Source organism: Typha latifolia, chromosome 7 (assembly GCF_019914945.1).
Source record: "Typha latifolia isolate L0001 chromosome 7, TyphaL0001v2, whole genome shotgun sequence".
Taxonomy (NCBI): domain Eukaryota; kingdom Viridiplantae; phylum Streptophyta; class Magnoliopsida; order Poales; family Typhaceae; genus Typha; species Typha latifolia.
Genome location: NC_133092.1, coordinates 7,594,168 through 7,611,187, shown reverse-complemented (window position 1 = coordinate 7,611,187; position 17,020 = coordinate 7,594,168). Strand labels below are relative to the sequence as shown.

At 37.5% G+C, this 17,020-nt stretch overlaps 1 protein-coding gene and 1 long non-coding RNA gene across 2 annotated transcripts; one reads left to right on the top strand and one right to left on the bottom strand.

The window, feature by feature from the left end:
- The first annotated feature begins 327 nt into the window (after positions 1-327).
- LOC140791666 (28 kDa ribonucleoprotein, chloroplastic-like) lies at positions 328-9,064 on the top strand. Its single transcript, XM_073142278.1, has 4 exons — positions 328-906; positions 4,675-4,776; positions 8,086-8,367; positions 8,840-9,064. The coding sequence occupies exons 1-4, from the start codon at positions 421-423 to the stop codon at positions 8,900-8,902; spliced, it is 933 nt and encodes a 310-aa protein (XP_072998379.1). The 5' UTR covers positions 328-420; the 3' UTR covers positions 8,903-9,064.
- Positions 9,065-11,053: 1,989 nt separating this feature from the next.
- LOC140792731 (uncharacterized) lies at positions 11,054-15,435 on the bottom strand. Its single transcript, XR_012109800.1, has 3 exons — positions 15,337-15,435; positions 14,416-14,518; positions 11,054-11,324 (listed from the first exon to the last, which is right to left on the bottom strand). It is a non-coding gene; the product is annotated as an uncharacterized lncRNA (long non-coding RNA).
- Between the last annotated feature and the right edge of the window lie 1,585 nt (positions 15,436-17,020).

The window sequence follows — 17,020 nt, the reverse complement described above, 5'->3', positions numbered from 1 at the left end:
ATATTTATTTTCTAAATGTATAAGAATTTGTGATATAATTACTAAAAGTTTATAGAGAATATATATATATATATATATATATATATATATATATATAAAATTAAGATTAGAAATTTATATAAAATGTATAAAAATATTTTTTAATTAAATAATATATGAATGCTAATTCCGATATATTTTTTCAGCTTATATCTGTATATATTAATATGAATATGAATATTAAGAAGATAGAAAAATCTATACCCGTTTGACGTTAGGTCAGTTTGGCTAGCCGTTAAACGAAAAGAAAAATAAAAAAAAAATAAAGCCAAATTAGCCTGTTGGACCATCCGCCCAGTCCGATTAAAAACCAAAACCCTTCCCTCTCTCCTACTTATCCCCTGCTCCTCACCTCCTCCATTCTTCTCTCTCGCTTCCGCCATGTCCTCGGCTCCAGCTCTTAGGCCCTTATCCATGGCGGAGGCCTCCGTTCCCACCCTTCTCTTCCCCTCAAAAAGCTCCTCCATTCCTTTCCTCCTCTTCCCATTGAAACCCACCAGGGCATCCTATCTTTCGTTCTCTTCCTCCTCTTATCCCTTCCAACCTTTCCTCTCCATCACAAAGCGGCTTCCTTTATCCCCTCTCGTGGCCCAGACCTCGGATTGGGCTAAGCAGGAGGAGGAGAGCGAGGTGGATTCAGGAGCCGAGGGAGCGGAAGCGGGCCTCTTAAACTGGGAGGGAGAGGAGGACCAGTTCCCGGAGAGCGAACTTGGCGAGGCCGGGGAGGCCGAAGGAGACGAGGGAGTGGAGTCCTACCCGGAGCCGCCGGAGGAGGCTAAGCTTTTCGTTGGTAATCTTCCTTATGATATGGACAGCGAGAAGCTCGCCCAGCTGTTTGAACAAGCTGGTGTTGTTGAGGTCGCCGAGGTAAATTTTATTTGAATCACATGTTCTATGTGCTGAATGGTTTGTTGTATGCAATCGTCATATTAAGTATTCATTGAATTCTTGAATTTTTGAATTCATGCTCGTGGCTCTACTTTTCCATTTCTTCATTTTTATTTGATTGCTTACTCTTTTCTACTAATTTAAGCGGTTGTCCGTGATAACAATACACGCTTGGTTTCTTCAATGATGTTAAGATCACCCTCGAAGAAAATGAATTCATAACAAGGTGCAATCATGGACAGATTTTCACAGAACTGTCGAGAGATTTTTCGGTGGATCTAACTGTTGGATTAACATGAAATTTTAATATATTGTAGCTATGAAGGAGAACCTTCCAACGAATCCAATATATTGAGATTTGGATTGCTAGATTTGGATATATCTTTGAATTAGTGGACGAAAGTCGGAGAGATAAACCTGCAGAATCAAGGTCCAAACTGGATCTTCTTGGTTTGGATTGGATGCTTGCTGCCCTTAATGGTTGGATTAGTGCAACAGTTGATGTGAGAGTAAGGAATAGAGATTGAGGAGGAGATTCAGGAGGGAAGAAGTGGGTCAGAAGCTGGTCGAGAACTTTGCCAATAGAAGGTGGCTTGGTTGGAGGTGGGGAGAGTTATGCTGACGGCCAAGAGAAGAAGAGAGGAGATAAGGGGCAATAAGCCTTAGCCAAATAATCTTTGTTTTTTTCATTAATAAGGGGGCTTGCACTCTACATATATATAGAGGCTTGTCCTAGATTGATTCAACATGAGATTTGCCTTTAAGAGCTTACATTAGAGATAAACATAAAGTAGAGATAAATGACTTAGATAAATCAGTCTTTCTTATCTAGCTCATAATAGTTCTTTGTTTTGCCGCAAATAGAGCCCGAATATGAGGATGCTCTGAATATGAAAGTTCTAGATTAGGACATCTTCTATCCTATCCAAGTGGTTTTGTATTATTTGGATATCTGATAAATATTCTGCGAATAGTTTTACATAATTGTGCAGATCAGATTTAGCTAACTAACAATTTCTAATATATTTGGACTCATAGATAAGATAAATAGACTCAATCTATTGAGTCTAATGTGTCGTAAATGGATCCGATTCGACCAAGTTTGTATCACTCCACTACACTTTCAACCACCTTGCCCTCAAGGAATCCATAGTGGTTTCTAAACCGTATGTAGTGGCTTTATTGATTGTGTGTCCTTTTTGTTTTGGCCATGCTCTTCCTCCAATTGGTCCTCCTTATTGCCCTCGGGATCATACTCGTTCGACTCCTCCATTAGCATAATAGCAGCAGGTTGTTTGACACATTTGTGTCCCAGAATGAAGCGTTCATCGCAATAGAAACATAGACCTTTGGAACATCTTTCTTCTAATTGTGTAGTAGTAAGGCGTTTGTCTTTCATCCTTGACTGATGCTTAGGGTCTGCCCCTGCTTGAGGTGGGTTTGGCCGACTTGGATTAGGCTGAGCCCACATGGGTGTGTCACACTTGAAGTCGGCAATCTCGGGTTGCTTCATGGCGTTTGATCTATGGGTGTGCCCATGGCTTGGTTGGTTTGAGGGGCAGTCCAACTACCTATCATTGACATTGTCGTCGCCTTTATCTTCTCTACCATCATAGCAAGGGTGAAGGCTTTGTCCAGCGATCTAGGCCTCAAAAGTCTTGACCTCGGCTTGAACATTGGCACGAAGATCGTTGATGTAGGTGCTCTTTAATGCAGAATCACTCCACCCTTTAACTCGATTGCTGATTCTATCAAATTCCTCTTGATATGCTTGTACGGAAGTCTTTTGAGTAACCTTGGTTAGCAAAGCTTGACAATCATCGCATTCGGTTGGACCAAAATAATGACATAATGACTCCGCGAAATCGGCTTGACCAATGAAAGGACGAACATAGTTGGCCGATTGGTACCATCGTAAGACCGTCTCCTCGAGGTGGAAAGATGATAAGAGCACCTTTTGGCCCTCGGGTGTTTCAGAGTAGTTGAAAAATTGCTATACTCGATATATCAAATCTAAAGTATCCTCACCATGATATTTCAGAAACTCTAAATGGATCGTTTGCCTGTGGTATCCACCTTCATGATGTCGACCTCTATCATGGTGATGGCGTGGTTGCTCAATAGCTTTTGAGGTCTGAACCTTGGCTCCAACTCACCGTCGGACTCGAAATTGTCTAAGAGAGGAGACGTTCCTCTTGCCCTATGGCACCCTTCGGTTTGGTCTAGATCAAGTCGAGGCCTTGGTCTGACCCTTGGCTGGTTTGGACGTGAATCCAGAGGATTGGGGAAGAGGGGCTCTTGGGGCGGAGAAGCCTTCCGTTCCTGTTGCTCATGATATGAGACCGGCTCAGTCCTAGCTCGCTACGGTGCATTGTTGTTTGGTGTCTCATGCCGCTGGTTAAGGAAGAGTTGCATGAGTGCCTTGATATTCCTTTGGGACGCTTCTATACTCCTCATAACCTATTGCTGGTTCTCTCTCATTTGCTCCAGAATTTGTCCCGTGGAAACGGTTGCCGGTTCCGTTTTTGTTTGTGAGCCACTAGGTGGTGGATCCGTGGACATCATGGCTGCTGTTTCTTGATGCTTAGTTGTGGAGGAATGCGTGTTGACCATTAATCATGGCCAATGATCAACTTGCTTTACGATCACCCTTGAGAAAGATGAATTCGTAACAAGATGCAGTCCTGGACAGGTTTGCACAGAACTTTCAAGAGATTTTTCGGTGGATTTAGCCGTTGAATTAACATAAAATTTTAATATGTTGTAACTCTGGAAGAGAGCTTTTTAATGAATCCAATGTATTGAAATTAGGATTGCTATATCTAGAGATATCTTTGAATTAGTGGATGAATGTCAGAGAGACAGACTTGCGAGATCAGTGCAGAAGTTAATGTGAGAGTAAGGAATAGAGATTGAGGAGGAGATTAGAAGGGGGTTAGAAGTCGGTTGAGAACCTTGCCAACGGAAGAAGGTGGCTCGATTGGAGGTGGGGAGAGTTGTGTCGACGGCCAAGAGAAGAAGAGAGGAAATAGGGGTGACAAGCTTTAACCAAATAATCCTTGCTTTTTTTATTAATTAAGGCTGCACTTCAAATATATATATAGAGGCTAGTCCTAAATTGATTCAAACTAGGATTTGCATTTAAGGGCTTAAATTAGAAATAAACATAAAGTAGAGATAAATATGACTTAGTTAAATCAGTTTTCATTATCTAGCTTGAAATAGTTCTTCTTTTTGCGATAGATAGCGTCCGAATCTGACAAAATACCGAATATGAAAGTTCTAGATCAGGATGTCTTTGATCCTATCTAAGTGGTTTTTTATTATTTGGATATTCGATGAATATTCTGCGAATATTTTTCCATAACTGCGCAGACTAGATTTAGCTAACTAACAATTTCTAATCTATTTGGACTTTTACTAAACTATAAAAGCAGATAAGATAAATAGCCCGAATCCATTGAGTCTAATATGTCGTGAATGGACCCAGTCCGATCAAGTTCATATCAAATGGATATGGTTTAGTGTAGACTTCAGATAGTTAGAAATTGTACGTGGCAGGAAATCTTGCTCCATCTGGCTCTGGCTTTTATGATATATGTATTCTTTCTTTTATTTGTAAAAAATGATCTGTAAAATTAGGAGATAGTTGGATTTGTTGTTTTTTTATGGTTTTATTATATTGATTATGTCTGATTAAGAAAGGACTTTTAAAAATGTCTTTCTATTCTTTCTCGTTGTGTATAGGTTATTTACAATAGAGAGACAGATCAGAGCCGAGGTTTTGGGTTTGTCACTATGAGCACTGTTGAAGAAGCTGAGAAAGCTGTTGAGATGTTCCACCGTTATGTAAGTTTCTCCTGCCAATTGAGTGGATTTGCATAGCATTTACTTGTTTCATTTTATTTTCTGATACAGATGAATATACTTGCGAACTTATAATTGTTTGTTATTTCAGATTACCTGATAACCTAGTAAGATAAATAGTCATTCTCTCTTCTGCTGTGGTGCTTTTCTGCCCATTTATTTTGTATCTTTCCTTTTTATTCATATCTAATTGATAGAAGACATTTCTCCTCTCACCTCATCCGACTTTCCTTCGCTTACATATTTGCATCTTCTATATTTCAAGTTGAAGGATTATCATGTATTTTCTCATTAACTTTATCCAATCTTTTCTGGTCTGTCTCTCTCTCTCTCCAACCTTTAGTTTGGACCGAAGACTTCTTCTTACTGATGCGCTAAGCCTCCAACATGTTTTGAGTTATGTTGAAACCTGAAAGTATTGCATTATATCATAATATACACTCAGTTTCTTAACCTATAACTTTTTAATACCATATTAGTTATTAACTATAAATAGGTATATAATAATTCTTTTTTATTATCCAGTTATGATTTTTATGACGTGAAATAGAATGTTGTGAATTTATTCCATTAGATTTTTGGTTTTATTATGTTTAAAATCTTGGAAATGCTTAATAAAAGAAATCAGAAATACTAAACAATATGGAAATGTGGATAATTTGTGCCATATGAAAAACCAACTTCTTGAACCATATAGAACTCCTTTCCTCTCTAGCAAAACAATAATAGTTTATTTGATGATCACTCAATGTCTAGCTTTGAAGTACGGATACTCCAAAACAGGTGGAATGGTGAATAATTTGTGAGTAGTTTGTTTTAAAAACATATAGAAGTTAATGGTCTTCATCCTTGGATCAAATAATAAATAATTTCATTTCATGCAACATATTGAAAGTATAATTTATTTTCTTGCAATTAGGATATGTTTCTGTTGTTGAGTGGCATGAGATCTTGGAACCTATATAGATATACATGCGAAAGCAAGACGGAGGATGAATGTGTCGTATCTGGTCTTGGTGAAGAAGGTGGAAGGGGCTTGGCAATGGTTGAACCAGTTTGGGACTGAGATAGAGTTTAGGCAGAACTGTACAGGTTCTCTAATTGTTGGATGGACCTGAAATTTGAGTATGTTGTTGCTCTTAAAGAGAGCTTTCTAATGAACCCAAGATCGTGAAAATCGGATGGGTAGATAGTGAGATATTGATCAAAACTTGAGCGCTGGTCGGAGATGGCAGACCAGTTCGAGGTGATCTCTAAAGTTCTTTGGGGATTTCATGGGTGGAGGTAGAAGGTAGATTTAGGGGAGGAAAGAAGAAGTTTAGAGGCTGAGGTATTCTTGCTATGGGGAGGAAAGAAGAAGAAGAAGTTTCCTGCAACTCTAGCAAGCTCCAGCAACCTCTAGAAGAGGAGAGTAGTGAGGTATTCTTGCTATGGAGCCCCCTCGACAAGCGGCGTGCTGGGCGTGCTCGAGAAGGCTTTCGTGTTAGTTGGGTGATCACTCTTAGCTAGGGCTTCTACTGCAGTCTTCCCTCTCATCATTGATCTCGTGGTGGTCATGGTCCAAGGAAGGCTACACCTCTGATACCACTGTCGTGATCTGGTCCTAGTGAAAAAGGTGGAAGGGGCTTGGCAATAATGGAACTAGTTTGGAGCTGAGATAGATTTTAGACAGAACTGTAGAGGTCAATTTTGAATGATAACCATTGGATAGATCTGCAATTTAAGTATGTTGTCACTCTCAAAGAGAGCTTCCTGATGAATGCAAGATCATGAGAATCGGATGGTAGATAGTGAGATATTGATCAAAACGTGGGCGTTGGTCGGAGATGGTAGACCAACTCGCGGTGATCTCTAGAGTTCTTTGGGAATTCCATGGTTGGAGGTAGTATAAGGTAGGTTTAGGGGAGGAAGGAAGAAGTTTAGAGGCTGAGGAGAGCTGAGGAGGTGAGAATGGAGGTCGGTGGAGTTACTAATCCTTGGGGGCGCCGACGGTCTCTAGAGGAGGGAGAGAGAGAGGGGGGGAAAATATTCTTTCATGCCTTTACTTGGGTGCTCCTCACCGCACCTTATATAGTGGCTACCCATGATAAGTAATATTTTTGATAGGTGCACGTAAGATTATTTTAATGATTTTTGACAATGAGAAATTTGTAACTCCTTATGGAATTTAGTCATTTAATACATCATGGTACCCAAGATAATCTCTTGTGGATGACTAAATAATCTTTCAAACATTCAATTCATAGAGAAAGACGAAATGGCGGTCTATATTTTTGCGTGAGTACCGCTTTATGATGTGCTTGCTGATTTTTGTTGTGCTAGTCAATTAAGATGCCCCTACACTGGTGCCATATTTGATCTGTTAGTATTGTTTCTTCGGCATGTTTATGTCTCTGTATACAATTCAGATAACCTTCTTTTCTTTCTTTTTACCTTGCTTTTCTTTCCAAATGATGTATTTTGCTCAAAATGCATGGAATTGGAGTTCTTTCTTGTTTCTTCATTACAAATTGTTCCATTCATAAAAAAAATTAATGCCTTACAGGCATATGACAGTGCTTTTTAAGTATGTAGTAAACATATCTGTCTCTTGGGTAATTTGTATCGAAGAACATCAATAAGATAGTTTTTTGCTTTGCTGAAATCTTGATTCTCTTTTCTTCTTGTCCCTTTCTTATTTCTGTTCCTTTTCTAAATTCTAGCCAACTTATGATCCTCCGATCCTTTTAGTAACATTATAATCCTTTTCAAGTTGCATTAGTGTCCTTTAACCTACATTTTATCTCATATTTAAATCCTTTTATCTATATAATTCCAAACAAGACTAGGGTGTCATGTTTTAAGTAGATTAGGTAATCCATTAATCACTACATGTTTTGATTTTAAATAATTCTTAATCACCGTTCACAGCTTAGGAATTTGTTTCCAGTTGTCTTCTGCAATGTCCTCTTGGTTAGTAATTCTTTGTGTAGTATTTGTAATGCCTGATTTTTCTCAGAAAGTACTATATCAAGTAGTTGAGTATGGTAAAATGTTGCAACAGTTGTGATCTACAGATATTTAAAGTATGAGCCTTTGGCCCATCCAATAGTTTCTGAGCAATAAACAACAATCTTCATCAGAATTACTTTGAGGGACAACTCATGCACGAACTGAAATTCTGTGTTGGAGGAAGTCCCTCTCTTCTCTAATTTGTTGGGTAAATGAGGAAGATGTTAAGTTAAAACCTAAAGTGACTTTTGATTTAATTTCATAAATATCTATATTGAGTTGTATGGTTACATGGAACAGGACACCAATGGCCGGCTTCTGACTGTAAATAAGGCAGCTCCTAGAGGTGCTCGTGTAGAAAGAACTCCTCAAGAATCTATACCTTCACTCCGGATATATGTGGGCAATCTGCCATGGCAAGTGGATGATGCACGCTTGGAACAAGTGTTCAGTGAGCATGGAAAAGTTGTTGATGCGAGGGTTGTATATGACAAAGAAACTGGACGCTCACGTGGATTTGGTTTTGTTACAATGGCAACACAAAGTGAGCTGGACGATGCCATTGCTGCACTTGATGGGCAGGTGAGTCATCTTCTTAGCATTGTATTTTAGATGCGCACCTCTTTCTTAAATATTTAGTTTATTGTAGTACCATCATTACTTGCTTACTTTAATTGCCAGATGAGTCTAGACTCATGGTTTCCATTCTGGCCTAACTAAATGGCATTAGAATGTAAAAAACAAGGAAGATAAATTCTTTAGTGATGATTCGGAAGGCACATAAATGTGTGAAAAAATTATATTAATTTAATGCTGATTTGCTCTTTCTTTGTTTTAAATTGATGAAAAATTGATGGTCAGGCTACTCGACCATTACATCAGCGAACTTAGAACTAAGAAACAAGCACCAAAATAGAGTGATTTACAATCTAGGATGATTAGTGGCCTTACCGCATCATATTGCTATTTATTCTTACTGTCACTACTATTCTAGTAGCTAATTGCCCGACTTTCTTTACATAACATGCTCTTGCTTCTTTTGCTGGTGGTGCAGAGTTTGGATGGGCGAGCTCTCCGGGTGAACGTTGCCGAAGAAAGACCACGTCGTCGCTTTTGATGCAGAAGAGAACTGGGATATATGAACCATGAAAATCATTATGATCTGCAGGAGACCTATGGTTAAACATGTCACTAATTTTGCAGTGCATATTAATTTTTTCTTTTCTGTACTCATGTTGATTAGGATTAATTTTCACTTTAAATATTTAGTTGGCGACTATGATACTCCTGTTCAAAATTTCTCAAACTTTACATCTTTAGAGAAGTCAGAATTTAATAAGGTCCTAATTGAATAGGTGACGTCGGGATTTTAGTTCAGGAATACTCTACAATATGTGTCCCTTTGTTATACTTCTCATTCCCTAGGCCAATTAGAGATGTGAGTTCTTAATATATATAGTAGGCAAGAAAAAAAGTGTCGACTCATTGGAAACCATTTATGTCATGACAGTTGTGTTGGAACTTCTATTGAGGGAATTATACATGCTTGACTTTTAGTTGTTTGTCATTTTATAAGCATTTTAAATTTACGCCCCCTCGTGAAAACGATACCTATATATATATATATTTGTTACAGTGGAATTCAGGAGGGTCAAACCACTCTTGCTTAAGCAAACCCAGCTAGGTTGTTAGCCACATAGTTGTTACGTGTGCTGTAACAGATTTTAATAGAAGTGGAGTCTGTAATCTACTTATATACAGTATGGCATAGTAAGTTTGTTACCTTCTCTTTCCTTCTCTCTATTCGTTCACCCTGTCGACGACCCCATTTTGCATCTCAACCCTACTCCCCTCTCTAATCTCCATTAGTCCTCCCTATCCTATTTCTTGAAAGCATTGCCTACTTTTTGAAAGCAATTCATAAATTGTCTCAGTTGCCATATGATCTTAGGAAATTACTCTGAATATAGACACGGTGGATGGGGAGGATGTTGCCATGTTGGTGGGTGTACTGTGACACGAAGTGTCATTCAAGAGATGATTGAATTATTGCCAAAATCTTATAGCATTTTTTATCAACTACCACTGGGATTGAGATGAGATCAGACTTAGGGTGAAAAAACAAGTCGAATCTGACCCATATCTAGATTTTCCAAAAATGGGTGAAGTTTTGTTATACGTCTTGGATAATATGACTCGGGTGGGATCTAGTTATCTCGGGCTGAGTTTTTTTTATTTCTTTCTTAAATAAAATTTTCTATAGGTCGTGTTTGAACGCAAGGAATCGCGTTTGAACGCCCTCGTTTGAATGCCTGCATATGTTCGCAAATATAGTGGACGTGTTTAGCGTGTTTGAATGCATTCGAACGCCCCCGATCGAACTCCTACACACATTTGCAAACACAGTGAATGCATTTAGCGCGTTCGAACGCGCTCAACTGCGTTCGAACGCAATCGGCGGATTTGCACTCTGTCTAGGGCTTTCTTCTGATTGTTTTGTTTGTTAGGTTACCCTCTAAGTATGTGGAAGGCAATCTTATGATCACTATTGAATGAATTGCGTTCTTTCCCCCAAAATCTTCTCCCTCCTGTTCTCTCTCGTTCTCCCCTACCACGGCTATGCCATATCTAATCTCCTCGTCTGGCCTATCCCCCTAGACCCATAGGAAAGGCCCCCTTCTTCCTTTTCTTCTCCTCTCCTTTACACCTAAATATTTTCCATTGATATCAAGATCGCATCTATGGTATTAGAGCCACCGATTCTCGGACTCATTACCACAACAAAAGCAATGGCCAATTGACGCACTGATAGGTTACGAAACAATTCCTTTAAGATCTGAATTTATTGTAAGAAGCAGTCCGTGCAACTAAAGAAAAATATTCACCTAATATTCTCTCGTAGTTAGAAAATTACAAAACCAAGTGGAATCGATCCGTCACTCCCTGATCTACGTTTTTTATATTTATGCCCTTCGCAGATTTGAACTGCAACTGAGACGAAAACACAATATATTATAGATGATGGTGGTGGTGACTGGTGGAGTGGAAGTTAGGGTTATGGATGATAATGGAGATGTGGGTGGATGGTTGATGTAGTTTAAGAGATAAAGACGAAGGGGAAGAAGTGGTCGAGATCCCAAAGAAGAGGGAGGGAGGGCTCGATAGACGAGGGAGATTAAAAGTTAGGAGAGATCTTGCCAATGGTAGAAGTGGTAGGTTGATGAAGAAGGAGGAGGAAGATTAGAGTAGAGAGAATAGAGAGAAGATAGGATGCAAAAAATCAATATTCCAATAGCATAATGAATTTGACTGCCATCCACAACTTTATAAAGGCTAGCCAACGAGCCCTAATAATAATAACTAACCCTAATCGTAGTGGAATCCCGCCGATCGCGTTCGACCGTGCAAAAGGGATTATCTATATGTGCGAATGTGATGCAGACGTTCGAACGCGCATTTCGTGTTCTCTGTATTTGCGAACCTGATGCAGGCATTCCCGAGAGCGTTTGAACGCGACCCCTTCCACGTTCGAATGCGACCTATTCAAATGCAAACATATAAGTTATTACAATTATTTAGATCAATCTCATCATTCTTAAAAGCTCACTCAGTAACTACTAGTAATAATTTAACTCAACGGTCAATGCTAATATAATCACGTTCTATACATCATTATCTATTTATCATCAAGCAGTATAATAACTTCCATCGATAAACTGTATATTAAAGATCATAGTCCTCCAAATTCCTTTCATTACCGACTGATGAAGTAACTAGTTTTAACTTTCAAATCATCTATCAATCATAATGCATAGTCATATCTGTCATATACACTATATATAATTTCATTTAAATACCTCTCTAGTTGTATTATCAAGACAATATCATAATATTCAATTTAATATCCATGTCAAAAAATCACCACATCTCATTTCAAATAAATGAATCACCTAAATTTGATAATCTCTCAAAAAATCACCACATTCATTTTATTATCATTCTTTCCATCTAATCATATTCACATAATTAGCAATTTCTTAATTAAACTTACTATCATATCATCTAGAAATACATACATTAAGTCTCAACTACTAAAATCATTTATAATTCAGTAACTGTATCGATGTCATATTTCCTATCTCATTATCCTATTTGGTAATCAACAACTTAAGAATTTAGACGCTAATCCTCGAACAATATTATTGGACAAACATATCCCTATTAAATCATCCATCTGTTAGTACAAATAAAACTTACCAGTATTTTGCAATGCAAAAATAATCTATCACACCAATTTCTAAAAATTATTTTATATTTACAATCCATAATCATCTCTCACATCACCTCATATCTTTTTCAACATATAAAATCATCACTAGTCTTATTCTTACCTAGAAAACATATTAATCATCCATCTATAATCAATATTATAACCCTCATAAAGAATCAACATAATCTCTATGTACATATACTTTTTTACATCATCTTCTAATCCCAAGTGTATCCATAAAAGAATCAAAAAGTCAAAATATGCAATATCTGTTCAGAATAATCTTAAATCTACTGATAATAATCCTTCTGCACAAAATACATATCTCCACATGTTTACAAATTTCTACACTTTATCACAACATATGAACATGTCTATATCTCCAATATTATGCTCCACAAACTATAACACCTCAACATCAATAACATCAATGCATTATTTTAGTAATATCTTTTCCTACTCATTAGTCGCTTAGATAAATTCTCAGTATACCAATATCTCAAATTATTTCTATCAATATCATCAAATATCAAAACTTAATAATCTCAACATTACAACTTTAACGTCTATCTCAATCAATTAATATCAAACTCATCAAGATCGACTACTAGTGCAACCCTAAATAAAATCGACAACTAGTGTACTTGATGGTTTGCCAGATCATCCTAAAACCTATACTCTAATACCACCTGAATTGTAACGCCCCCTCTCGGCATGGACACTTGCACGCCCACGTGCCCACACAGCACATGCGGCTCACACGACAAGACGGGCGAAGCCCGTCACGCACAGATACACTCTTATGTATATATAATCATGACATCATCAAATAAAACCTGCTAACATATCCATGCTCACATAATCGATCACTAAATAAATCATAATATTAACCAAATAAACATGTTAACATATGAATATCCAGATCCACAATAATATACACTAGACTATTACATAATCTAGCAAGAACCCACACAGTCACGACAAACCATCAAGATACAACTAAAACAACTAAACAAGAGTGCACTATGATTTTACCTATATTATACAAATCACCGTCTAATACAAATGAGTACAAATATCAAATACTGGTACAACTTAATTTCTATATAAATTATCATTTATACTATCTCGCATCTATAGCTCACATCATCATCGCTTTGAAATATCTTCTCAAGATATCTCAAGTTGCTATCACGTACCATATATCTGAGGGGATTAGAAAAGAAATAAAGAGAGTCATGAGCAAAAGGCTCAGTGAATAGACCTTACCCCGAATCAATGATGCCAAACAAAGAGTAAATCATATACTAAATAATATGAATCAGAAAGAAGCATGATGCCATGTATGAGTATGTATATATGTATCTTCAATGACATATATATAAATGAAATAAATTCTTATAAATGAGCATATTATATCATTAACCAAAAATATATCTCATGATGAAATTATAATATAACATCACCGAATATAACAATACATAATGTATAACAATCATGATCCAATAATACTAATCACATCAATTATGATGCATGATGCATGCCAACCACTAGATAATCGTATATGTCAGAGCCAAATATAATCCACATATCTCTCACTATCATAATCATCTGTCTCAACTCTGAATATCATCCATCATGCTAGACTACGGTACCTGGCCCTAAACTCGATACACATCATGCCACAAGCTCATAGCATACCCTTTTATATAATAAGAGTATCTTTGGAGATAAATCATACCCTGTCATACGTTAAGGGTATCTCAGAAGAAAATAATCATACCCTACCATACGCTAAGGGTATATCAATGATAGTTGTACCCTCTCATATGCTAAGAATACAACCATCATCCATCACCATACTCTACCATACACTAAGAGTATGTCAAGTACCAGTCCGGACCAGATACCGTTTCAGCCATCACATCACATCACATCACATACATATTTATTTTTATGATTTTCTATATATGATAGATCATATGTATATATCCAATACTGCAACAGATCATGCAACTCAGGAATTTAGGTGGTAAAGAAGCGAAGAAAAAAATGATGTAATGCAAACTCCACCATGTATCTAACACATGCATACTCCTGCTAGTCTATCATATGCACACTCATACTAGAGATCATCTCAGTATAAAATCATAACAGTATAATTATCTCCTAATCATCTCTATATATCACCAATGTAATCATATCCTAGATCAGCCTAATCAAATGCATGATAAAATATGCTTGACTAAAATTTTCTCTATATAAAATCATATAATCATGCTGGAGGCCAAAATATGCATGTACATAATATATAATATATCCTAATTTGAGAAAGGCGTCTAGAGGATAAGACTACTCACCGTCTGATTAAAAGACTCAATACACGTATCCCTCCTGTCCATCGATCAATCCGTCACAAATCACTAACAAGGTCCACGAGGTCTCAAATAAGGCGGTTTGGATCTGAAAATGTTTAAGTAATATAAAGTTAGTTATTTATCCAATTGGGATCCGTTTGTATAACATATAATAATTTATTAGATTTAAAATTTCTTTTTTTGTTTCTATTTCCTTATCTATTGCCTTTACAAATACTTGCTGATAAAATACAGAAAAAGTTTTATTAAATGATTTGATCTATATCAAATATTTAATTATAATAATATTAATATGTTATTATTCTAATTGTAGTTTTATTTATAAAACCATAGTTTGCTAATTATATATTAAGTATATAATAGTCAATCTCTTTTGGTAAAAAAAACGTAAAAGAGCTACATATACAATAATATAATTTAAAATACAAGGACATATATTACATAATTATAATTTAATTATTTTGTGACTACTACTCTTACTAAACCAATTAAGAGTTGCATATAAAATAATCTTTAATTAATCATGTAATATAAACATTAAGTAAGTCTACTATTTTATTACATGCATAATAATGTATAATAAGTTGTATATATAATAATAATAATAATAATAATAATAATAATAATATATGAAGTTAAAAGTATATTTATGTACAAATATCTATAATTATAATTAACTAAAATTACACTAATTACATTTATCTAATAACCATGTTACTATATATATATATATATATTCTTGAAAATTTTAAATATCTAAAAATCTTATTTAGATTAATTAAATAAAATAAGTAATTTAGATAGGTGTTGCCAGAGGAAAACTACGGGAGGTAGAAGAAGTAGAGGAAAAGAAAAAGAAGAAGAAGAAGAAGAAGAAGGAGAGAGAGGAAGGGAGAGGCTCACCTCGGCTGCAGCGGCAACGGCGACAGGCTGGCGAGAGAGGTGATTGGGAGAGAGAGGAGGGTAAGAGAGAGTGAGAGAGAGAGAACAAGTCTTAGATAGAGAGAGCTATAGACAGGGAGATGGTGAGAGGGGTTGCGGTGGCGACGGCAGCGGTAGGCCGACGTCGGCAAGAGAGAGAGAGAGAGAGATAAAGAGGTCATTGGGAAATAGAGGAGGGTAAAAGAGAGTGAGAGGAGAGAGAACGAGAGTCTAGCAACGGCGGCGGTAGGCCGGCGCCGACGAGAGAGAGAGAGAGAGAGAGTGCGTAAGACCGAAAGAGAGAGAAAGAGAGAAAAAGAAATTTAGAGGGAGAGAGAGAGAGAGGCGATGAGGGGGGGTGCAACAGTGGTGGCAGCAACGGCGGCGGTAGGCCGGCGTCGACAAGAGAGAGAGAGAGAGAAATAAGAGAAAGAGACTGACAGAGAGGGACAGAGATTTGGAGGGAGAGAGAGAGGCGATGAAGGAGGGGAAGGGCGGCAACTGCAGCGACGGCGGGGCCCGGGCCGGGTCGGATTTATTTTTATTTATTTATTTATTTATTTTATGTGGGTTATTACAGCCCTCATTGGTTCAGCGGTGGATGTATCGGCTGGATTTGATCCAGTGGGATCCATCGAATGATTTGGTGTTTCCACCATTGGAGGTGCAGGTGGATGGCTTGCTAGTATAGACCTTGTATCAATGGCATCTACTAGGACATCCATTATGCAATCTTGAGTCGCTTTCGCCGCTTCTTGTTCATACTGCATCTCCTATCAAATGGAGAAGTATCAAGTCTGTGGGGACTTATCTATCCTCTGGTTGATCCAAACCAATCGTTGGTGATACTCATTGGCTTGGGCTGATTGGAACATCTTTCGTTCTTCCTCCTTGTTGAACATGGTCTGTAGTGATCGTAACATTTTTCACGTGTACTTGTTCATCCATAGTCTGTCGAGACCTTGTGTTCATCATTAATGGAAGTTTGAATTGATGAGGGGGGAGAAGGGTTGCTTCCGCGTATCACTAGTCGCTAAAGTGAGGAGAGAGAAGAGATGGAGGATTAACCTCGACCGTAGATAGAAGCTCGAGGTGGATATCGAGGGGTGAAGGAGGGAGAAGGTTGGCTCAAGCCTAGATGCAAAACAAAAGTTCTAATCCCAAAGTGGCTACTATTTCTCATATTTGGAGGCTAGCCAATCGTCCAAAAACAATAAACAAACTCTAATACGTAACAACTTAATTGACGGGCGTTCAAACGCCTCTCAACTGTGTTCAAACGGCCAAAAAGAGTGCTCTTTTATGTGCACATGTTGTATAGGCATTCAAATATCGCATTTGAATAGCCCTTCCCGGCGTTCGAACGCCTTATTTGGATGGCTCTTCTTGGCATTTGAACTCACCAACCAGAATTTCTTATTTTTATCAAAAAATAAAAATAAAAAATGATCAGGTCGAGGCAGGTTGGTCATGTCCAATTTCTGGCATTTGAACAACCCTTCCTAGCGTTTGAATGCCACATTTGAATGGCCCTTCCTAGTGCTCAAATGCACCAAGTAGAATTTCTTATTTTTATCAAAAATAAAAACAAAAAATGATCCAATTTGAGGCAGTTGGTCATTTCCAATTTGTGTCATAATCAAGAATCACAACAACCCACCATGCT

Excerpts from the sequence above, each read along its gene's own strand:
- LOC140791666 (XM_073142278.1), top strand. The coding sequence starts at position 421 with ATGTCCTCGGCTCCAGCTCTTAGGCCCTTATCCATGGCGGAGGCCTCC. Across the intron at positions 907-4,674 it reads GTGTTGTTGAGGTCGCCGAG|GTTATTTACAATAGAGAGAC; the intron begins GTAAATTTTATT and ends CGTTGTGTATAG. Across the intron at positions 4,777-8,085 it reads TTGAGATGTTCCACCGTTAT|GACACCAATGGCCGGCTTCT; the intron begins GTAAGTTTCTCC and ends TACATGGAACAG.